At 36.8% G+C, this 24,501-nt stretch overlaps 1 protein-coding gene across 1 annotated transcript; it reads right to left on the bottom strand.

Annotated features, from left to right (window-relative positions):
• Positions 1–5,933: 5,933 nt before the first annotated feature.
• Positions 5,934–7,829, bottom strand: LOC149252830 (cytochrome P450 750A1-like). Its single transcript, XM_089456728.1, has 2 exons — positions 6,845–7,829; positions 5,934–6,732 (listed from the first exon to the last, which is right to left on the bottom strand). Exons 1-2 carry the CDS (start codon positions 7,802–7,804, stop codon positions 6,109–6,111), a joined length of 1,584 nt encoding a protein of 527 aa, XP_089312854.1. The 5' UTR covers positions 7,805–7,829; the 3' UTR covers positions 5,934–6,108.
• Positions 7,830–24,501: the final 16,672 nt, after the last annotated feature.

Below are 24,501 nucleotides of genomic sequence, written 5' to 3'. Positions count from 1 at the left end.
CCAAGTCTTGAAGGGTGTCTCGACGGGCCACTCACGCTTTGCTTTTTTTCTCTCGACAGAACTAAAATTCTGTTTAACGGAGGGGAATTTCTTTTTCAGATCTGGGTTAATTTTGCTCTATTGTATGGCTCTTTGGTTACTCTGACCTTTGTGTTAGGGAGTAAAACCCTAGGCTAAATGGTTTAGCCTTTGGTTGTTTGTATTATATGTAAACTTCTCCTTTTTTGGTTATTTGGAATAGAAGGCACTACTCTTGCATTATCAAAAAAAAAAATGGTATCACTGATTGTTTATTCTGGTCCCATTGACCTTTCTTTTGGTAATTTACTAGACATTAATAAATTATTTTTTCTTTACCTTATCTATCTTTCTAAACTATGTTGCTCACATTCCCTTTATCTAGGAAATAATGTATGCATGCTTATTGTTTGCTCCAATGTCTTATTTCTTTGCATGTATTGTGGCATCTGTTTGACTGGCATATTTCCAGGATGGTCAACATTATTCTTAGTTTTTGCGTGTGGTTGAAACATATATGACTAAGTAGACACCTACAAATGGTGCTGGGAGAGGGAGAGAATAAAGGGACGTCAAGTTGTATGTGAAGAAACAGAAACAAGGAGGAGAAATACCAAAGAGAAAACAAGTCATCATTGTAGAGATTAACAAGACCTTTTTGAATTTGCTATGTTGGCCTTGTAGTTCTCTAGACTTGTGACAACTATAATCATCATAGCTCATAAGGTTAGAAAAACTGAAGGTTGAAGTTTGTTGCATGTAGGAACTTTACACTGATTCATACTTTAGAATGCTTTTACTGCCGATTTGAATTTGTAGGGTGTATTATTAGCAAATGTGAGAATATCAAGGATGTCTTCTCTAGTTCTTTTTTTCTAGCAATTCTAGTACTTATGGAAGGTTAACATGAAAACCAGATACTGCAACCAGTAATGATGATATTGAAGAGAAGCAAGCCAGTACAAGGTCATTTTTTCTAGAAGGACTGGTGTTTTTTTGAACAAACTTTTGGACACTAGAAATGTTCACTAAGAAGACTCCCATGCAGATAGTTTGAGAGGTGAGATTGCATATGTCCCTTTTAAGGAAAATGAGAAATGTCATGAGGTGGAAGTGGGGGTATTGCATTGGGGGAGGATTTTGAACTGGGGATTTCTGTGATTTTCCCCAGCACAACTTACTTCATATTTCTCTAACTTGCATTCTGACAATGCGCTTGGTAGAAAGTAAAAAGGGAACACATGTCCATAGGATTTTGGTAGTTGGGAATGATGTTGTAGATTTAATAGAAGATGGAAGGTGTGGAATATATTTTGATGTAGACTTGATTGAGTTTGGTGTTGCGAGAGAGGTTCTTGGAAAATGGAGGTAAACTTTGAAGTTGTCGTGTCCAAAGTCTCTAATGCTATTAAATAAACTTGAAAATTTTCTACAACATATTGGACCAAACTGTACAAAGGAAGAGGCTCCTTCATTAGAAAATCTAGTGTCCCATGCTGCAGGAGTTGCCACTGTGAAAGGTAAAGAAGAAGATGAAGTAATTGTCTTTACTCCCACTATAATAGAAAATATTTCAAGATCAACTGCTTCAAATTCACTACAGAACACTATTTCATCTGCAAGAGTTCATAATCTGATTTCACCAACTGCACCTCAAGAGCCCTAGCAAAAATTCTCCACTTTTCCTCTATTGGAGTTGCCTTTGTAGATTTATGGATATTCTACATCGTCGGCTGCAAGAACCTCCATTCTTTGTTGCCATATTCAACTCCACATAATTTTTCTAATTTGTTTCAGATTTTTGTGAGTTTTGTTGATTACTCATCAACTGGTATAGGAATGTCTGTTGTTGGCCTAACCAATTGTCTTAAAAGTCTGGGTATGAAAGGCTACAACATGTTATTTGTGAATTATCATGCGAGTATAACCAGATTTGCATATTTCTATAGAGTGTGTACTCGGCAGATAAAACAACTCAAACCCTATGGTACAGAGACCATAAAGCACTCATTTGAATGGGATGATGAAATTGAAACTTGATCATCATTTTCAAGAGAATGGATCTATGTTCAATTCAGATCTTCCAGCTGGTACTAAGAAAAAGTCAATTTGTTTCCACATATTCAAATTATATTCCTTCTCAATGTTTCTGTTTGTAAAATCTACTTATGGGTGGAGTATTTGTCAGTACTGTTGTCATTGGCATACTCAAGTTACCAGTTTGAGATGATATTTATTTTACCAAAGTTCAAGGAAACACCAATCAACCAAAAATATTAGTAGAACCTTGTGATATACTTTGAATTATCATCATGGTCAGTGACTGATATGTTAAGGTACAACAACATCAACATCGACAACCACTAGTATAAATTCCAAGAATACCATCCCTAAATCAAGATTTAAAAGGAGACGTGTGAGTAAACCTGTTTGAAACTTTGGCTATCCACCTGGGTTTGATCTTGAACCTTCGATCCTACTAGATAGTTCCAATGTTGGGTCAACATTTTGTACAGTAGGTCCTGGAGCTCCCTTGGTAACCCTAAACATATGGTTCAAGGAAATGAACAATCCTAAACAAGTATGTTAATACGGTTGTTTAGATGGATACACACCATCAAGTGATGATAAAGAAAAGTGTCTCATGTATCTCATTTAGGTGATTTTCTTTTGTCCACAATGGATAGTCTAAACTTCTAAAAAATTTTGAGTTCCAGATACCAGGTTCCCAGTATGCATATCTGACAAGAAGAACAAAATTTTCATTCGAAGCAGCAACAACTAGATGACAAAGAACAATAATAGCCCCAACATTAGAGTCAGTGGCATTTTCCTAAACAACAACAATCTGTCATCTGGGCGCTTCTTTAGTCGAGATTTGTAAGTTTCTCAAGGTGGGTTTTAGTATGAAAAAGGTATGTGCTTCGAAAGGATGATAGGATAACTAGGTTCCCAGTATGCAGATGGTACAAGAACAACAAAAGTTCCATTTGAAGTAGAAACAACTAGATGACAAAGCACAATAACAGCTGCAACATCAGAGTCGGTGGCATTTTCCAAACCAACAATAGTCTTTGTCATCTAGGCAGTCCTTTAACCAAGATTTGTAGGTTTCACAAGGCCAGTTCTAACAACAAAATATATGTTCTTCGAAAGGATGATAGTTTTGTTACATAAAACTGGCACGCATTGGGGCACAATAAAATATCTGGAACTTGTAGGTCAAGGGAAACATTTGATTCTTTTTCTCATCACTATAGGTCTCATTGTATCCATGGTATTTCTCTCAGATGGAACTCATTAGTTCATTGTGGAGTCACTAAATTTATTTGTATTTAGCATTATCAGAATTTAAATTTCTTGATTTGCATCTTTTATTGAGAATCTATCCTCTTCTCCCATCATACACTTAAGTAGGTTCCCAAAAGGATTCCTCCAATGCAATTAGCACCCAATGCGTAATACCCAACAGCCTTAAGCTTCAACAATCTCCTATGTGATTTGTCCATCCCTCGAGGGAGAAGACCTATGGTAAGAAAATGGGATATGTCCTGGATTCATGGGGACTAGTGATATAAAATCATATTGGGGCTCTTGAAATTGATTCAAAGACCTAGGAATTGTTATAGTGGAATGTGCCAATTTCCAATGAGAACAAGACTACTAAAACGTGTAGATGCAACCATGTGATAGTCCTCACTCCATACCAAGAAAAGAGAATAATAACTTGGTAGGATGTTAAAAAAAATGTGCAAACTACACAATTCAGAAGTCAAGCATGGACCTAAGGATAAACATGAAACTAAAATCTCTTTAAATTAGTCCCAAAATTACTAGAATCAATGCAAGCGTTTAAAATCTATTAATGCAACTGCAATTTTAAATTCACTAGGAACATCCAACCATATGAAACAACATAAAATTGGTTGATCATATAACTACACTCCGTGAAAGAAAATTCCAATATTAAAGATTTGAATTCTTTGAGACAACTTGAGAGATTCCATGTCAATGTAATATACAAAAGCTGGACCGAATTAATGGAACTCTAGGTTTTGAAGGTAAACCCTAGCCTCCTCCGAAATCAATGGCTAGAATAACACAATAGGCAATTGTTAACTGCCCAACATATATCCCTATGGTAAGAAATGGGAAGCATTCATACATCAGAAACAGTAAAAATATATTTGTGGACTTTAATCTACATTTCATGAACAGGCCTATCTAAATACATGTTAACAGGGGACTATAATACAAAATGACAAAAGAAAAGGTTCTTGGCATACTGCAGATTAGGATTCACATACCTAATGTAGAATCCTTTAAGATCGCAAGGAAACATGAAAATTAGCCAACTCTCTTATGCAATGCAATTTACTGCTGACTGCGTGTTCATCCTTTTAATAAATGCATGTCCCTGCACAACAACTCTATACACTTCTAACAACGAGTTAGTTGGATGGAAAATCTTCTCAAGTATTCAAAACTGAGATTGCAGTTGGATTAAGTTTGCACCGCACTTATTGCAGCTTTCCCATGCAATCCAGGTGGAGTGCTAGTTGCAGGGCTAATAGGTCCCACGACTAATGTGATTGAAGGATAGTGGATACAAATCAAACGCATTTGAACAAAATTCATAGCAGTTGAAATCACATAAGTTTCTTTTGCATGTTTCATTGCATTTCCATTGGATTCCAATCCACTATTGTGAGGTCGAACACTAGAAGACTTCATCTAGCTTTTCAATTCTGGTTAACGGTTCTCCATCTAAGACTTTTAAACCTTCAAGTGGCCTCAGGCAGGGAGATCCTCAGGTCTCAGACTCTTCGAGACTGGACAGGCTTTGACCCATCAACAATCTGTAGATGCCACCATGCTTCAAGGCATCCCCACGGTAAAAGAGGCGCTAGCTTATAAACGAATCCTGAGTGAATTTTCCATGGCAACGGGTACAGAGGTAAGCCTCTCCAAGTCTAAGATTTTCTTCTTTAATACTAATATTGCTACTCAGCGGAATATCTCTAGAATTCTAGGCTTTCAAAGAGATGTGCTACCTTCCAAATTCTTGGGAGTTCCACTAACTGACAAATCTCTGCACAAGAGTATTTGGGAGCTAGTGATTAACAAGATGCAAGACAAGACCCAAAAATGGACAATTAGATCTTTGAACCTGGCAGGCCGACTGGTGCTTACAAAAGTTGTCCTTCAATCAATCCCCATCTTCATGCTTTCAGCCCTTCCAGCTCCAAAAGGAGTCTTGCATCAATTTAGAATCATTCAAAGAGACTTTCTTTGGGGTAAGGAGGAGGAGAAAAGGAAATAGGCCTTGGTTGCCTGGGATAGTATTTTCAGACCTAAAAAGCATGGAGGTCTTGGTCTGGATGATCCAGAAGTGCTAAACAAAGTTTTGGGGGAAAAATTATGGTGGATATGGGTAAAAGATCTGGGCTCGTATTTGGAAAGAAAAAAATACACTAGCAATTAGCAAAATAGTGACCTCATAAGGATGTCTAGCAACATAAAAGGCTCCTACATCTGGAATAAAGCGTGGGAGAACAAAAACATCGTTCAAAAATCTTACAAAATTAAAAATAATATTTATAATAATTGTACAAAATCAGAAAAACAAGTTTTTACAAAATTAAGAATAATATTTATAATAATCTTATAAAATTAGAAACAATATTATATTTATAATAATTGTAAAAAATTAAAAAACAAGTTTTAAAAAGAAATTGCCATACTGCAAAACTAAACTATTGCTCATAAAAAGAAATTGCCAAGTTGGAATTGAACAAAAGATGCAGATCTCTCGTGAGAAAGTGGCTTTCTGAGAAGACTACACCACAACACTTACTTGTATTCAAGAAGAAACTATTACATATATAAAAGTATATTATGATTGAGCAGTTTCTTAGAATATAGGAACTGCGGCCAACAAAGTCTAACTTTTAACAACACATAACAGTTTTAACGACAGAAAACTGATTAGGAGATTATTCTAGAGATTTCTCCATTATTGAAACAGAGAAACCATGACCAACTAAGAAAAACGAAGAAAAGGCATCGTCGCCTGTATCCTCCCAGGTATTACATTGCAAAGCTGCTGCTCAACTTTGGAAAAGCAGAGAGAGGCACTTTCCTTGGAATGGTCAATCCACATGCTTCTCTCATATCCAACTGGGACGGATCACCGTCCACTCTCCAATCAAAAGTGTGTAACAACTGAGCCAATGCAAGCTGAACCGTAGGAATAGCCATGGATGCTCCTGGGCATCCTCTCCTTCCTGCACCGAACGGTATCATATTGAAATTTGATGGATCTGTTACATTGACATGTTCGTCGACCATGAATCTCTCTGGCTTGAATTCAGAAGCATCTGCCCCCCACACCTTAGGATCCCTTCCTATAGCCCACACATTCACCATCAACATTGTTTTCTTAGGGATAAAGTATCCTCCTACTGTCACAGTCTCGGCAGATTCATGAGGAATGGCTAAGGGCGCCGCTGGGTATAGTCGCAGAGTCTCTTTCACCACACAGTGGAGGTATTTCATGTTTGCTAGATCGGACTCCGCTACTTTCCAGTGTTGGCCAACGACCGATTCGATTTCCTCTTTTAATTTTTTCATTGCAGGGGGATGTCTGAGCAGCTCGCTCATTGCCCATTCTAACGAAATTGATATTCTGTCCAAGCCAGCGCCGAACAAGTCCTGCACAAATACAAATCCAATTAGTGCAAAAGAAATGATGAATGACAGAAGTTTAAGAATGAGGGTCGAGGCATAGAAGCACAACAGCCTAAGAATGAGGGTCGAGGCATACAAGCACAACAGCCTTGATGGTTTCCCGTGTAATTTTGGCGTCGGCCTTAGCCATGTGGAGCAGCACATCCACGAAGTCTTGAACATGAGGCTCTGCGTCTACGGCCTCTTCCTGGAGACGATTCACATTAACATGGTCGTCTATTATTTTCTCCGCAAATTCATCGAATGTTTTATGAATTTTCTTCATGCGGCGCTTGATACCTTGCAAATCGAGCCAATCCAAATACGGAATGAAGTCCCCAATGTTGAACTCTCCCACTGTAGCTGTCAACTCTGTCATCAGGCCTTTAAACCCTTGGAAATCGCCACCCAAATCATTGTCAGAAAATTTCCTCCCCGCCAGTATTCGCCAAACAATATTGGAGGTGAGAGTGGAGACGGCCTTGCTCACATTCACACCCATTTTTCCCTTCTCACTCTCCTCCCAAATTGAAGAGATCATCGCAGACACCTCTTCCTCTCGCACACTCTTGAAGGACTCGATTCTTTTGGCAGTCAGTAGTTCTAACACGCATATTTTTCTCATTTGCCTCCAGTGATCTCCATACGGAGCGAACACCACATCTTTAGAGTTGGAAAACATCAATCTCCCAGCGGCTGTTGGGGGTCGGCTGGCAAAAATCAAGTTATGAGTTTTGAGAAACTCTTTGGCCGTTTCGGAAGAAGAAACGACGACGGTAGGGACAGAGCCTAAGCGCAGAAAGAGAATGGGACCATATTTGTCAGCAAGGCCTCTGAGAGAACGGTGAGCGGGCAGTACTAATTGGTGGAGATTTCCTATGATGGGCCATGCATAGGGTCCTGGTGGCAGCGTGGCACTAGTTCTTCTCTTGCGCAGAAACCATATCATGAAGAAAGACCAGAGTAGACACAGAACAGTTGCTGCGGGAGGCCCTCCATCAGCGACTGTGAATGTTGCAGGCAAAGCTAGAGACTCACACAAATGATGAAAAGCCATCTCGCACACACCCTTCCTAAGCACTAAGCACTGAACCCTATGTTTGGAAAGGGAGAAGGTCTACAGCTATTTATAGCACTCACATAAGCTGCTCTTATCCTGAATTTAAGAGTGGTTCAATCTGAGCATAAAATATATATATATATATATTTATTCTCATAATATCATGGAAAGGTAAGTATTCCTGTAAGGATAATTTTATAAACAGAGGAAAGGAAAGCACGTATGATTCATTTTTACAAAATTCCAAAAAGCGGACGTCATTTGATACTTTCCGTTAAAATTTGTTGCCCTCTTCGAAACATCCAAAAAGAGAAGACTTCCAAGAAGAGGAAAGCACGTATGATACACTTTTACAAAAAATTCCATCCCATGGAATACGTACGTACCTAGGCGAAAGCAGCAGCTTCGGTTCCCTACAATCTCCCATGCCTGGAAGTTCCAATAGCGTCACACAGATAATGAGAGAATACTAGAAGAAAAGCAGATAGATTCCGAAGGGAACCGCCATTAAAAAAAAAATTCGAACGAAAGGTTTCATGCACGCGACAATAAGATTTTATTTTTATATATTTTTAGCACATGTAACCCTCAAAAAGTCAAGAGATTAATTGATATTTTTTAATATTTTATTTTTAGCACAGGTAACCCTCAAAAGTCAAGAGATTAATTGATATTTTTTAATATTTTATTGTTACCACATGTAATCTAAAAAAGTCAAGAGATTAATTGATATTTTTTAATATTTTATTTTTAGCACATGTAACCCTCAAAAAGTCAAGAGATTAATTGATATTTTTTAATATTTTACTTTAAGAGATTAAGTCAAGAGATTAATTGATATTTTTTAATATTTTACTTATTATAAAGTTAAGAGATTAATTGGTATTCTTTAATATGTTATTTATATAATAAAAATGAAGGGAGACATGCCATTCTATTATTTATTTATGTTATAATTATTTATAAATTTATATAATTTTAATGTGTATAACATAAATAAAAAATTAGCATATCAAAATTGTGGATATAAAGATAAACAAATACAAACTAAAAATATTATTAAGAAAAATAATTTTATATAAATTATAAATATTACTAGAATATGAGCCCAAAGTTACCTAAACTTTTGTTGATCTCTTTTTTATATATATATATATATATATATTAGAAGTGTAATATTTGAATAAAATATAAAAATTAAATATATAAAAGAAACATGAAACTTGATTTTAAGTGATAGAGGCACATAGTGTATTTAAACATGCTTTATTTTGTGAAATTTTTTAAAAAACCATACAAAGTAGTTTTATTGAAAAATCATATAGCAATTTTTTTATTATATATATATATATATATATATATATATATATATATATATAATTTAATTAAATTATATAAATTCATATATTTTTAATTATAATAGAAATATAATATTTTCATAAAATATAAAAATAAACATATTTATTAGAAAAACAAATTTTATTATATATATATATATATATATATCAAAATTTTAATATTTAAATACATTATAAAAACCAATCATATGAAAAAAATATTTTAAAATTTAAATCTTCTTGTCATTTATTTTTATTTAATATGGATAAAAAATTTATTTATTCAGTACATCCTCAAGTCATATATATATAACCATAAGAGAGTGTAATATCTAAATAAAATATCAAAATATCAAAATTTCATTCATAATATTTTTCTTATATTTCCAATAACATAAGAATGAATATTTATCTTATTTCCTTGTGTTAGAACTCTAATTTCATTGCAACTCTAGACCGTTTCAATGTATACATGTAATGTTGTCGTTTGTCTTCTAATATGATTAATTTAAAAATGGATAGATAAAGTTTTGAAAATAAAATTTCGTATTAAATTTAACATATTAAAAAATTTGAATATACATATGTATATCTTAAAAATTATTTATTATTATTATTTTTTTTGCTGAAGCAAGAGTCGTACCTTGTTTTTCATTAAATCGGAAAACAAATTACATAGAATACAACAGTCTGTGAGGAACTATGGGCCAAGGAAAAAATATCCTCTTAAAGCCGAGGGCACCAAGCTAAAGGCAAAAACCCTGAGCCCTACAAACAAAACTGCAATACCCTCAAAAGACCGACATTGTTTAGACTGTACGATCTTCCCACAGAGATCCGACAGACAAGATTCAATTCAGTCTGGAAACATGCACACCCTTTAAATTAAGATTCAGACCCGAAGAGGAAGAAGGGACCAATCTAAAGGGATTTCAGGTCCGACTGGGGGTATAACCCTTGAGCATGTAGAACGTGTGAAAATCATTGAATTCTGCCATGAAGCGAAACAAGCACAGAATATAATCCTCATCTAGACTTGCATCCTTAATCTCAACCGTCAAATCTCCTCGCTCGATCCAACGGTGGAGGAAGATGTCACAGTACCTAGAAGCACAGCGATTAACCACTTGGCCCCACTTACATGCTCGTTTATTCCTGACCTTTGTTCCGTCTTACCTGATCCGACGGTTGAGGATCATATCGCACGAGTCTAGATCACCGATAATTAGCCCGCGATGAGGGCAATATTTTTTCCCATCCCTTGGCCACGTGTTGCTTGGTGAGTGGAATCTCTCCCATTTCAGAAAAATCGCTTCCTGCTTCAAGGGCGTACGATAGACCATATACCACCCCGAGAGTGGTATTGTGTCCATAGAAAGAAAAGCAGGGGTATTAAAGCAGTCAAGAAAGCTAGGATTTTGGCCCCTCACACCATCCCCTCTACGCCAGTGCATGAACCAATGTAAGATGATTATCCATCCGTTCGGCCGACCATTTGAGCAATAGAGCCTGCCGAGCAACTGCCACCTGAAACATTTGTGTTTGTACTTACCATTAATTCCGCCATATTGTTAGTGTCTCTTCCTAAATGGCAATGGAAGATGAAAAGAATACTTCCATTTTCATCCCTTATTGCCCCTCCAAAGCCAGCAGTACCCGGGTCGCCTTTTGAAGTCCCCTCAATGTTGTATTTCAAAAAACCCTAAGGGGGAGGATGCCAGTAATCCTGCTCAGTATCCATTTTCAATACCTTCCTCTCCAGGCCCTAAGGAATAAGCCCCTGCATGCCCAACCGAAGAAGTATCTGCATTTCAGCTTCTAAAGGTGGATTCTTATGGGGAGTTTGCATAATAGTACTAACCATCTCCTTAAGCTACCTTAAGATATGCTCAGAAAGGCATTAGGAGGGACTCTTTTCATTTTCGAAGATTCTATTGTTCCTTTTTTCCAAACATTCCATATTATGAAGTCTAGCGTAAGAGCCCAAGCTGAGCCAAGAAATTCATAATCAAAAAAGTTTCATCTCTAGTTGTTTAGGGTATTGATGATACTCCCTTTGTCCCCGTCGGTATGTTGGAAAATGGTGGAAAAATTATCCCACAACCTGGAGGTAAAAATGCAATTATTGAGAAGGTGCTCCATTGTTTCCTCTTGGGCTTCACAAAGCTGGCATCTAGAAGGCCCCAGAACACCCCTCTTCTGAGTGTTATCCCAAGTCAGAATTTTCTTATGATGAACCAACCACATGAAGAGTTTAATCTTCATCCAACCTTGATGCCTCCATAGGTTCTGCCTCCTTAAGATTAAAGGTACCTTCATTGTTGTTGCCCCATCTAAGCTGGTCATGCCCCCCTATCACTAAAATCTTCCTTTGTTCCAACATTTTCATCAGTGCCTATGCTTTTGCTTTCAAGGGGCTATCATCCCTGTAATCATAATTCCTCCAAGTTCTCCATTTTCCTGCACTGTTTGTTTGATCCTGAAAATCTTTTACCTTAGATAACCCTTTGGTGCCTGTCTCTTTCTTGAGGTCCAAAAAGTCCTCTCTTAACAGTGTAGGTTCTTGCTGACATTTATCCTCCCAAAATAAAGCTAGATCTCCCTCTCTGATTTCCCAGAAGCTATTTTTTTGTACTAAACCTCTGTTCTCCCAGGCCTTATTCCAGATGTGTGAGCCTTTTATGCTTCTAGACATCCTTACGTGATCATTATTTTGCCAAGTGTTGGCATATTTTTCTTTCTAGATACTAGCCCACTGAGCCTTTGGGTCTTTTACCCAGCGCCACCATAATTTTATCCCTAAAACTTTGCTTAGAACCTCTGGATCATCCAATCCAAGAACCCCATGGTTTTTAGGTTTGCAAATTTTATCCTAGGCTACCAAGGCCCATTTCTTTCTTTCCTCCCCCTTACCCCAAAGAAAATCTCTTTGAATGGTTCTAAATTTTTGCAAAACTCCTTTTGGAGCTGGGAGGGCTGATAGCATGAAGACAAGGATTGATTGAAGAACAGCTTTTGTAAGCACCAACCGACCAGCCAAGTTTAAAGATCTAATAGTCCATTTCTTGATCTTATCCTGATCTTATTAATCACCAGCTCCCAAATGCTCTTGTGGAAAGGTTTAGAAGTTAGAGGAACTCCCAAATATTTTGAAGGGAGGACATCCCTTTGAAAGCCCAGAATTTTGGACATATTCCTCTAAATAGCAATATTGGTATTAAAGAAAAAAATCTTAGATTTTGAGAGATTAACTTCCATACCTATAGCCATGGCAAAGTCACTCAAGATTTGTTTGTACGCTAGTGCTTCTTTGACCGTGGGGATTCCCTGCATCATGGTATCATCAACAAATTGTTGATGAGTCAAGGCCTATCCAGTCTCAAAAAGTTGGAGACCCTTGATCTTACCACCTTTTTTTGCATGCTTTATGGACCGACCAAGTCCTTCCATCAGGAGGATGAAGAGAAAGGGAGAGAGCGGATCTCCCTACCTAAGGCCTCTTGAAGGAATAAAAGTCTTGGAGGGAGAACCATTAACCAAAATTGAAAAGATGGAAGAAGTTACCAGGGCCATGACCCATCTTACCCAGTTATGATCAAATCCAAAAGCAATAAGGACCTTCCTGATATAGGTCCAATTCAACTTATCGTAAGCTTTGGCTATGTCCAATTGCATGATCATTCCAGCCTTCCTGTTTCTTGTCAATGAGTGCACCACCTCATGCGCTTGAATGATGTTATTGAGAATTTGTCGGCCCTCCACATAACCAGATTATTCCACAAAAACTAGAGTAGGAAGAAGAGGTTTGAGTCTATTGGCAACAACCTTGGATATTATCTTGTATACCACTTTGCACAAAGCTATGGGTCTAAACCTATCTAGAGTCTGAGCATTGTCTTGTTTGGGGAACAGGGAGATGAAGGAGGTGTTGAGCACCTTCAAAATAGTTCTATTCATCCTAGAATATTCCACTACATTCAGAATATCCCGTTTAAGAATATTCCAGCAAGCTTTAAAGAAATCCACATTGAAACCATGAGGGCCTGGTGCTTTACCATTCTGCATTTCATTGATGACCTCACTAACCTCCTCTTCAGTCACTAGCCTATTAAGGTTGAAATTATCCTCTCTAGATACCAGCCTAGGTTTATGTCTTGTTAAGTCCCTGATAAAATGTTCTTTGTCTCAAATGGTTTCCTTTGCTATACCTCGAAAGTGTTGAACTAACACAACTTCTATTTCTTCATGGGAATTAAGAAGATGACCTCCCTTATCCTTGATCGAAGAGATCCTATTATGAGATCTGTTCACCATGGTGGATCTATGGAAAAATCTAGTGTTTCGTTCTCCTTCATTTAGCCATTAAAGTCTAGATTTTTGTCTCCAAAATATTTCCTCTTGTTTACAAAAATTCTCCCATTCTTGATGATGTTATGTGACTTGATCATTTCTAGCTTTGTCAAAGCCATCCGTGATAAGGGCTTGGTTGAGTTCCTGCATTTTATCTTCAACAATTTTTTTTTCTTCAAAAATATTGCCAAATACATTCTTGTTCCAATCTTTAAGCTTGAGCTTGATATGCTTTAGTCTTTTGTGTAGAAAGAACTTCTTGTACCGTGAATATGCAAATCTTCTGACCACCAATTTGCAATGCTGCTGATGAAATCTGTCTGAGTGAGTAAGATATTCTCAAATCTAAAAGGTCTATTTCTGGGGGTACCAATGCCTTGAACCTCAAGTTGAACCAGCCAGTGATCTGAGCCTCCAAAGGGGAGAATTCTCGCTATCATTTCCTTGTCGATGAGCATAAGGTCCTCTGAGATTATGAATTTGTCTAACTTTGAGGCTACTTGAGACTCTCCTCCTCTTTTATTGTTCCAAGTAAATAGACCATTACTCGTATTAGTGTCAAATAGCTTCATATTACCTATAAAAGTTTGAAATGCTGAAGAGTCTTTGCTTAAAATTTTGGTTCCCGCTTTTTTCTCCGAAAGTGATTTGATCATGTTGAAGTCCCCACCCATGATCCATGGTATTCCTACATGTCTGTCTCTGAGATCCACAAGAGACTCTAGAAACCTGAGTTTATCATCCATTCTTTGAGGGCCATAAACATTTGTGACCGGATAAGTCTCCCTATCTCCCACAGGATGAATAACCACTGATAAATAATTGCTATATGCCTCAGCATCTATTATGCCAATCTTTTGGGGGTTCCAAAGAGTGAGTATGCCTCTTCTTGTATTTTCTGCTTTGCTTCTAAAAACTCAAATCGATTGAGCCATTTACTTTGTATCTCTTTTATTTTTTGAATGGAACATTTAGTTTCCTAGATGAATATCATATCTAGAGCTTCTTGCTTGATTCTATTACTAAGTAATCTTTGTTTTCTTTTACTACCTAGATCCCCGATATTCCAAGATGTGAACTTCATTATTAAATATTTGTAAAGGAGTAGTTGGTTAGGTGTTTCATCTTAACTGAATCTATCATTAGCTTTCCACATTCAATCAATAGCTCGTTCTGCTTTTTCCTGCCTCTTTTCTCTCCTGGGTTTCTAGGTGCTATCCCTGGTGTGGTTTTGTTACGAAACCAACTCACAAAAGATAGAAAAGAGAGATCCATGCCTTAGAATTTAGCCTCTTCGAGGGGGAAACCTCCTTTACATTACATAAATGAACAATTCTTGGATGATACAAATGACAAAACCTCCTTTCTATATATAGGAGTCTAGGGAGTCACAATATAATCTAGTCGACCTAGCAATCATAATATAAAGCCACAAAAATAACAATAGAGGGATTCTATGGGGCACAGAAATAGCAATATGGGGGTAATAGGGACAGAACAATATAATTAAGGGGTATAACTACAATAGTAATGGGGTAATCACTAGTATTGTAGGGACCCAACATGCCCCTCTCCTTCAAAAAAGTGTTGTCCTCAACGCTTGAGTAGTTCTGGATACTTCTGCATAAAATTCTCATCCTCCCATGTGGAATCTTTAGCGGATAAGTTATTCCCCTTGATAAGATACTCTGAAATTGATCGATTTCGTAGCTGTTGAGTTCTTATTTCTGTGACTGCTTCCGGTTCTAATATAATTTTTCCTTCCTCATCAAGTTCTGGCAATATTGTCTGAATTGGGCGCTTGTCACCTATAACCTTCTTTAAACATGAAACATGGAAAACTGGGTGCAATCGAGAAGCTGCAGGAAGCTCCAATTTGTATGCCATAGTACCAATCTTTTGCAAGACCTTGTACGGACCATAATACTTTGGTGATAATTTATTATCCTTCTTAGCTTGCTTTAGGGACATTTTCTTATATGGTTGTAGCCGTAGGAATACCCAATCACCTACATCAAAACTTCTTTCACTGCGATGTTGATCTGCCTGTTGTTTCATTCTATTTTGTGCCAACACGAAATTATCCTTTAAGAGTTTGAGGACTTGTTGTTGATGTTCGATGTGATGCTCCACTGCCTGAACCTTAGAATTTTCTCTTAAATATGATGTGATGGATGGTGGTTGATACCCATAAAGTGCCATGAATGGGGTCATTTTTGTTGTTGTATGGAAGGAAGTGTTGTACCACCATTCAGCCAGAGGCAACCATTTGACCCATTGTGTCTATTTATCAGATACAAAGCAACGAAGATATCCTTCCAAACATTTGTTTACTATCTCAGTTTGCCCATCAGATTGAGGATGATAAGATGAGCTATGAGCTAACTGAGTACCAAGACAAGAAAATAATTCTGTCCAAAAATTTCCAGTGAAAATGGGATCTCTTTCACTTACAATAATCTTTGGGTTTCCATGTAGCTTTTGAACTGTTTCCATAAATGCAATAGAAACTGTACTGGCTTTAAAAGGATGTGATAAATAAAAAATTAACATATCAAAATTGTGGATATAAAGATAAATAAATACAAACTAAAAATATTATTAAGAAAAATAATTTTATATAAATTATAAATATTACTAGAATATGAGCCCAAAGTTACCTAAATTTTTGTTGATCTCTTATATATATATATATATATATATATATATATATATTAGAAGTGTAATATTTGAATAAAATATAAAAACTAAATATATAAAAGAAACATGAAACTTGAGTTTAAGTGATAGAGACACATAGTGTATTTAAACATGCTTTATTTTGTGAAATTTTTTAAAAAACCATACAAAGTAGTTTTATTGAAAAATCATATAGCAATTATATATATATATATATATATATATATATATATATATATATATATATATATATATATTATTTAATCAAATTATAAAAATTCATATATTTTTAATTATAATAGAAATATAATATTTTCATAAAATATAAAAATAAACATATTTATTAGAAAAACAAATTTATATATATATATCAAAATTTTATTATTTAAATACATTATAAAAACCAATCACATCAAAAAAATATTTTAAAATTTAAATTTTGTTGTCATTTATTTTTATTTAATATAGATAATTTTTTTTTTTAATTTAGTACATCCTCATAATCATAAGAGTGTAATATCTAAATAAAATATCAAAATATCAAAATTTCATTCATAATATTTTTCTTATATTTCCAATAACATAAGAATGAATATTTATCTTATTTCCTTGTGTTAGAACTCTAATTTCATTGCAACTCTAGACCGTTTCAATGTATACATGTAATATTGTCGTTTGTCTTCTAATTTGATTAATTTAAAAATTGATAGATAAAGTTTTGAATATAAAATTTCGTATTAAGTTTAACATATTAAAAAATTTGAATATATATATATATATATATATATATATATATATGTATATGTTAAAAATTATTTATTATTATTATTTTTTTTTGCTGAAGCAACAGTCGTAACTTCTTTTTCATTAAATCAGAAAACAAATTACATAGAATACAACAGTCCGCGAGGAACTGTGGGCCAAGGAAAAACTATCCTCTTAAAGCCGAGGGCACCGAGCTAAAGGCAGAAACCCTGAACCCTACAAACAAAACTGCAATACCCTCAAAAGACCGACACTGTTTAGACTGTACGATCTTCCCACAGAGATCCGACGGACAAGATTCAATTCAGTCTGGAAACATGCACACCCTTTAAATTAATATTCGGACCGGAAGAGGAGAAAGGGACCAATCTAAAGGGATTTCAGGTCCGACTGGGGGTATAACCCTTGAGCATGTAGAACTTGTGAAAATCATTGAATTCTGCCATGAAGCGAAACAAGCATAGAATATAATCCTCATCTGGACTTGCATCCTTAATCTCAACCGTCAAATCTCCTCGCTCGATCCAACGGCGGAGGAAGATGTCACAGTACCTAGAAGCACAACGATTAACCACTTGGCCCCACTTACATGCTCGTTTATTCCTGACCTTTGTTCCGTCTTGCCTGATCCGACGGTTGAGGATCATATCGCATGAGTCTAGATCACCGATAATTAGCCCGTGATGAGGGCAGTATTTTTTCCCATCCCTTGGCCACGTGTTGCTTGGTGAGTGGAATATCTCCCATTTCAGAAAAATCGCTTCCTGCTTCAAGGGCCTACGATAGAACATATACCGCCCCGAGAGTGGTATTGTGTCCACATAAAGAAAACCAGGGGTATTAAAGCAGCCGAGAAAGCTAGGATTCTGGCCCCTCACACCATCCCCTCTACGCTAGTGCATGAACCAATGTAAGATGATTATCCATCCGTTCGACCGACCATTTGAGCAATAGAGCCTGCCGAGCAACTCCCACCTGAAACATTTGTGTTTGTACTTACCATTAATTCCGCCATATTGTTAGTGTCTCTTCCTAAATGGCAATGGAAGATGAAAAGAATACTTCCATTTTCATCCCTTAACACCCCTCCAAAGCCAGCAGTACCCGGGTCACCTTTTGAAGTCCCCTCAATGTTGTATTTCAAAAAACCCTAAGGGGGAGGATGCCAGTAATCCTGCTCAGTATCCATTTTTAATACCTTCCTCTCTAGGCCCTGAGGAATAAGCCCCTGCATGCCCAACCGAAGAAGTATCTACATTCCATCTTCTGAAGGTGGATTCTTATGGGGAGTTTGCATAATAGTACCAACCATCTCCTTAAGCTACCTTAAGATATGCTCAAAAAGGCGTTAGGAGGGACTCTTTTCATTTTTGAAGATTTTGTTGTTCCTTTCTTTCCAAACATTCCATATTATGAAGTCTAGCGTAAGAGCCCAAGCTGAGCCAAGAAATTCATAATCAGAAAAGTTTCATCTCTAGTTGTTTAGGGTATTGATGATACTCCCTTTGTCCCTGTCAGTATGTTGGAAAATGGTTGGAAAATTATCCCACAACCTGGAGGTAAAAATGCAATTATTGAGAAGGTGCTCCATTGTTTCCTCTTGGGCTTCACAAAGCTGGCATCTAGAAGGCCCCAGAACACCCCTCTTCTGAGCGTTATCCCAAGTCAGAATTTTATTATGATGAACTAGCCACATGAAGAGTTTAATCTTCATCCAACCTTGATGCCTCCATAGGTTCTGCCAGTTCCTATCCGGTACATGGGAATATAGCTCAAGGAGTTTGCGTTTTGCCTCCTTAAGATTAAAGGTACCTTCATTGTTGTTATCCCATCTAAGCTGGTCATGCCCCCCTATCACTAAAATCTTCCTTTGTTCCAACATTTTCTTCAGTGCCTATGCTTTTGCTTTCAAGGGGCTATCATCCCTGTAATTATAATTCCTCCAAGTTCTCCATTTTCCTGCACTGTTTGTTTGATCCTGAAAATCTTTTACCTTAGATAACCCTTTGGTGCCTGTCTCTTTCTTGAGGTCCAAAAAGTCCTCTCTTAATAGCGTAGGTTCTTGCTGCCATTTATCCTCCCAAAATAAAGCTAGATCTCCCTATCTAATTTCCCAGAAGCTATTTTTTTGTACTAAGCCTCTGTTCTCCCAGGCCTTGTTCCAGATGTGTGAGCCCTTTATGCTTCTAGACATCCTTACGTGATCATTATTTTGCCAAGTGCTGGCATATTTTTCTTTCTAGATACTAGCCCACTAAGCCTTTGGGTCTTTTACCCAACGCCACCATAATTTTTCCCCTAAAACTTTGCTTAGAACCTCTGGATCATCCAATCCAAGACCCCCATGGTTTTTAGGTTTGCAAATTTTATCCTAGGCTACCAAGGCCCATTTCTTTCTTTCCTCCCCCTTACCCCAAAGAAAGTCTCTTTGAATGGTTCTAAATTGTTGCAAAACTCCTTTTGGAGCTGGGAGGGCTGATAGCATGAAGACAGGGATTGATTGAAGAACAACTTTTGTAAGCACCAATCGACCAGCCAAGTTTAAAGATCTAATAGTCCATTTCTTGATCTTATCTTGCATCTTATTAATCACCGGCTCCCAAATGATCTTGTGCAAAGGTTTAGCAGTTAGAGGAACTCCCAAATATTTTGAAGGGAGGACATCCCTTTGAAAGACCAGAATTTTGGACATATTCCTCTAAATAGCAATATTGGTATTAAAGAAAAAAATCTTAGATTTTGAGAGATTAACTTCCATACCTATAGCCATGGCAAAGTCACTCAAGATTTGTTTGTACGCTAGTGCTTCTCTGACCGTGGGGATTCCCTGCAGCATGGTATCATCAACAAATTGTTGATGAGTCAAGGCCTATCCAGTCTCAAAAAGTTGGAGACCCTTGATCTTACCAACTTCTTTTGCATGCTTTATGGACCGACCAAGTCCTTCAATCATGATGATGAAGACAAAGGGAGAGAGCGGATCTCCCTACCTAAGGCCTCTTGAAGGAATAAAAGTCTTGGAGGGAGAACCATTAACCAAAATTGAAAAGCTGGAAGAAGTTACCAGGGCCATGACCCATCTTACCCAGTTATGATCAAATCTAAAAGAAATAAGGACCTTCCCAATATAGGTCCAATTCAACTTATCGTAAGCTTTAGCTATGTCCAATTGCATGATCATTCCAGCCTTCCTGTTTATTGTCAGTGAGTGCACCTCCTCATGCACTTGAATGATGTTATTGAGAATTTGTCTACCCTCCACATAACCAGATTGTTCCACAAAAACTAGAGTAGGAAGAAGAGGTTTGAGTTTATTGGCAACAACCTTGGATATTATCTTGTATACCACATTGCACAAAGCTATGGGTCTAAACCTGTCTGGAGTCTAAGCATTGTATTGTTTGGGGAACAGGGAGATGAAGGAGGTGTTGAGCACCTTCAAAATAGTTCTATTCATCCTGGAATATTCCACTACATTCAGAATATCATGTTTAACAATATTCCAGCAAGCTTTAAAGAAATCCACGTTCAAACCATGAGGGCCTGGCGCTTTACTATTCTGCATTTCTTTGATGACCTCACTAACCTCCTCTTCAGTCACCGGCCTATTAAGGGTGAAATTATCCTCTCTAGATACCAGCCTATGTTTATGTCTTGTTAAGTCCCTGATAAAATGTTCTTTGTCTGAAATGGTTTCCTTTGCTATACCTCGAAAGTGTTGAACTAACACAACTTCTATTTCTTCATGGGAATTAAGAAGATGACCTCCCTTATCCTTGATCGAAAAGATCCTATTATGAGATCTGTTCGCCATGGTGGATCTATGGAAAAATCTAGTGTTTTTTTCTCCTTCTTTTAGCCATTGAACTCTAGATTTTTGTCTCCAAAATATTTCCTCTTATTTACAAAAATTCTCCCATTCTTGATGATGTTTTGTGACTTGATCATTTCTGGCTTTGTCAAAGCTATCCGTGATAAGGGCTTGGTTGAGATCTTGCATTTTATCTTCAACAACATTTTTTGCTTCAAAAATATTGCCAAATACATTCTTGTTCCAATATTTAAGATTGAGCTTGATATGCTTTGGTCTTTTTTGTAGAAAGAACATTATTGTACCCTGAATATGCAAATCTTCTGACCACCAATTTGCAATGTTTCTGATGAAATCTGTCTGAGCGAGCAAGATACTCTCAAATCTAAAAGGTCTATTCGTGGGGGTACCAATTCCTTGAACCTCAAGTTGAATCAGCCAGTGATCTGAGCCTCCAAAGGGGAGATTTCTCGCTATCATTTCCTTGTCGATGAGCATAAGGTCCTCTGAGATTATGAATCTGTCAAACTTTGAGGCTACTTGAGACTCTCCTCCTCTTTTATTGTTCCAAGTAAAGAGACCATTACTCGTATTAGTGTCAAATAGCTTCATATTATCTTTAAAAGTTTGAAATGCTGAAGAGTCTTTGCTTAAAATTTTGGTTCCCCTTTTTTTCTCCTAAAGTGATTTGATCATGTTGAAGTCCCCACCCATGATCCATGGTATTCCTACATGTCTGTCTCTGAGATCCACAAGAGACTCTAGAAACCTGAGTTTATCATCCATTCTTTGAGGGCCATAAACATTTGTGACCAGATAAGTATCCCTATCTCCCACAGGATGAATAACCACTGATAAATAATTCCTATATGCCTCAGCATCTATTATGCCAATCTTTTGGGGGTTCCAAAGAGTGAGTATGCCTCCTGCTGTATTTTCTGCTTTGACTTCTAAAAACTCAAATCGATTGAGCCATTTACTTTGTATCTCTTTTATTTTTTGAATGGAACATTTAGTTTCCTGGATGAAGATCATATCTAGAGCTTCTTGTTTCATTCTATTACTAAGTAATCTTTGTTTTCTTTTACTACCTAGACCCCTGATATTCCAAGATGTGAACTTCATTATTAAAGATTTGTAAAGGAGTAGTTGGTTAGGTCTTTCATCTTAACTGAATCTATCATTAGCTTTCCACATTCAATCAATAGCCCGTTCTACTTTTTCCTGCCTCTTTTCTTTCCTGGGTTTCTAGGTGCTATCCCTGGTGTGGTTTTCATAGTTTTCACACCTTCGTTACCCTGCCTTTGATTGTTTCTTTGCCTTTCCATCCCTTTAGCCTAAGTTTTTCATAAGAACAGCTACTGTACTCTATTGAACTCTTCTTGAGGTAATGAGTCTACCCCTCCCATGGTTCCTGTTATCTCAAAACCAGACCCTGACAGGCTGCTAATCAGGTAAAATTTAAGTAATTCTTTCAAACCTACTTTAGGTTGAGGCTTAGCCTCCTCAACCTCAGAGGGCTCTCGCATAAGATTAAATATTTGGATAATGAATAAGATGGCAAACTCTATGAAACAACATGAACACATATAAGAGGTTGAAACACAATTAGAAAGTATCCATTAGGCTTATGGAGTCTGATATACATCAGTAGTGACAATAAGGTTAGCTTTGCATAGAAGTCAGGGTATTCAGAATCCAACATATGTAGAACATACCAACACATAGAAGGCCAACATAGTTTACAAATATATGAAGGAAATTAGAGCACTGTTTGTGATTTCTAAGTAATCAAACATTCATAACACTGTAGATAATAGGAAAAGACAACACAAGACATTCATCACATCGAATTCCTTTTGATTCCTGAGAAGCAAAGCCAATAATGTATTACTAAGAAACAGAGTCTTTTACATAAAGCCAAATATCAGAGCTTTTCTCAATAAATTTCCAACCCTAAGTACATTGCTCTCTCTCCTATATATAGAATTCTTTACATAGCTAAGATTCCTCCTCCAGCATGAGGGGAACTCGAATTCTTCTTGTTGTGACACCTATTCAAACTTTAACTAACTATTAAATACAACAACTGCTAACTGGAAGTTTTAGAAACCTAAGACAATTAGGAGTCTAACTTCACATCATGCTGATAATAGCATTTATTACAATCAACACTCGTTCTCTGACAAGTGGTTCCCTTCAGTTTAACTTTGGTGGATGTTTAAAACTCCTTACTGGCCCTTAATGTCTCATCTCCTTTACTGCTCCTGAAAAGTAGGAAATTTCCCCTATTTTTCTGCTTTTGGTTTCCTCAAGGATATTTGAAACCAATTAACCATGTTGTTCTTCTTTGATTACACAAAAGTGTATTAGAGTGCCAAATTCTTGATGTGTTGTAGACCCTTCCCATATACTCGTATGAAGACAAAACCTCTTCAAAGCTATTTGAAATGTCGTGGACAATACTAGCGGTGATCATTTGTATGACAAAAGCTTAGAGTTCATATATCTTTTCCTCTGCTTGTTTTACCCTTGCTGGTTGCTTATGCATTGTAAATGATCCTTTTTTTGAACTCCCCTTTCAAAGTTTCCCCTTGATTACTCAAAATTGGTCGACTAAGTTTAATTATGCAGCTACAGCAGTTTCGTAGCGCGCTACGAAATTGTTGTGCATCATGTGTCATTTATAGCAGTTTCATAGCACGCTACGAAACTGCTCTGTAATCACAAAACACAGTCTTAATACCAAAATTTGACTATCTTGAGCCTCTTTTATATTGAAATGTCCCTTTCAACTACCATGAATCTATTCAAAACTGAATGGAGATGCATCATTCTTCAAGAAAAACTGCAACAAGGTAAATCATCAAAATTTGGGATATAACCTTACTTGTTGTGTGATTTCCTTAAGGAAATCTTTCCCGCTGGCTTAGCTGCATCTTCAAATCCTCAATTTGTCTCTTCATAACCCTGATCCCAGCTCTTAGTTTCGTATTAAATCTTCTGATGAATTTTGCTTCCTTTATTAACTGACCATGTGTAGTAATTAGCATGATAGTCGACCACCTCGGGTATTTGAATTTTTTTGTCTTCCCATAGAGCCTCCATTTTGTTAAAATGAGCTTCCTTGATTGCATGTTTCCTTGAGGCTTTCTTCAGTTTAGCAATTTCCAGGTTTGCTAATTTCAACTTTTTTTTAACTCTTCAACACTATATTTTCTTAACGGATAACTGCCTTACCTTTATCTTTTCCTTCATGAGATTGTGCTATCTCCTTTGTTTCACTTGCTTCTAGTAGTGTCTCTTGTACCTGTCTTTCTTGGTTTAAAGACAAATTTAGCAACTAGATCATCAAACTTGAGCTTTTTCGAGGCTTTGATATTTTTGGTCTTGTCCTTTCCTGATTCTATCAAATCTGCTTCAACCAAGGGAGATTCTTCAATATCAATAGCTTGCAGCAAGTCATTAAGACTTCCCTTTGAAACCGAGCTTTCCTCAATAACCACTGTCTTGCCCTTTTCCTTAGCTAACTGGCTCCTTGTCATTCTTCTCTGGACTACTTCACCTATAGATGATTCATGTACACCCTCTCTGATCTATGTTTTCTCTTTCTGGGACTGTTGGGGTGTGTCTTGGATTATCAGTGGTTTGGTGGGTTCCTTTACCTATTTCTTAGCCTTCAATTTTACAAATCTCCTAGATCTTGTCTCTACACGATGGCCAGTTGTTGTTGGAGAATCTTTTGCAGCTTG

The sequence above is a fragment of the Pinus tabuliformis genome, chromosome 7 (genome assembly GCF_031772625.1).
Source record: "Pinus tabuliformis cultivar Carrire ecotype Pingquan chromosome 7, CPIR1, whole genome shotgun sequence".
Lineage (NCBI taxonomy): Eukaryota > Viridiplantae > Streptophyta > Pinopsida > Pinales > Pinaceae > Pinus > Pinus tabuliformis.
This window is presented reverse-complemented; position numbering and strand designations above follow the sequence as displayed.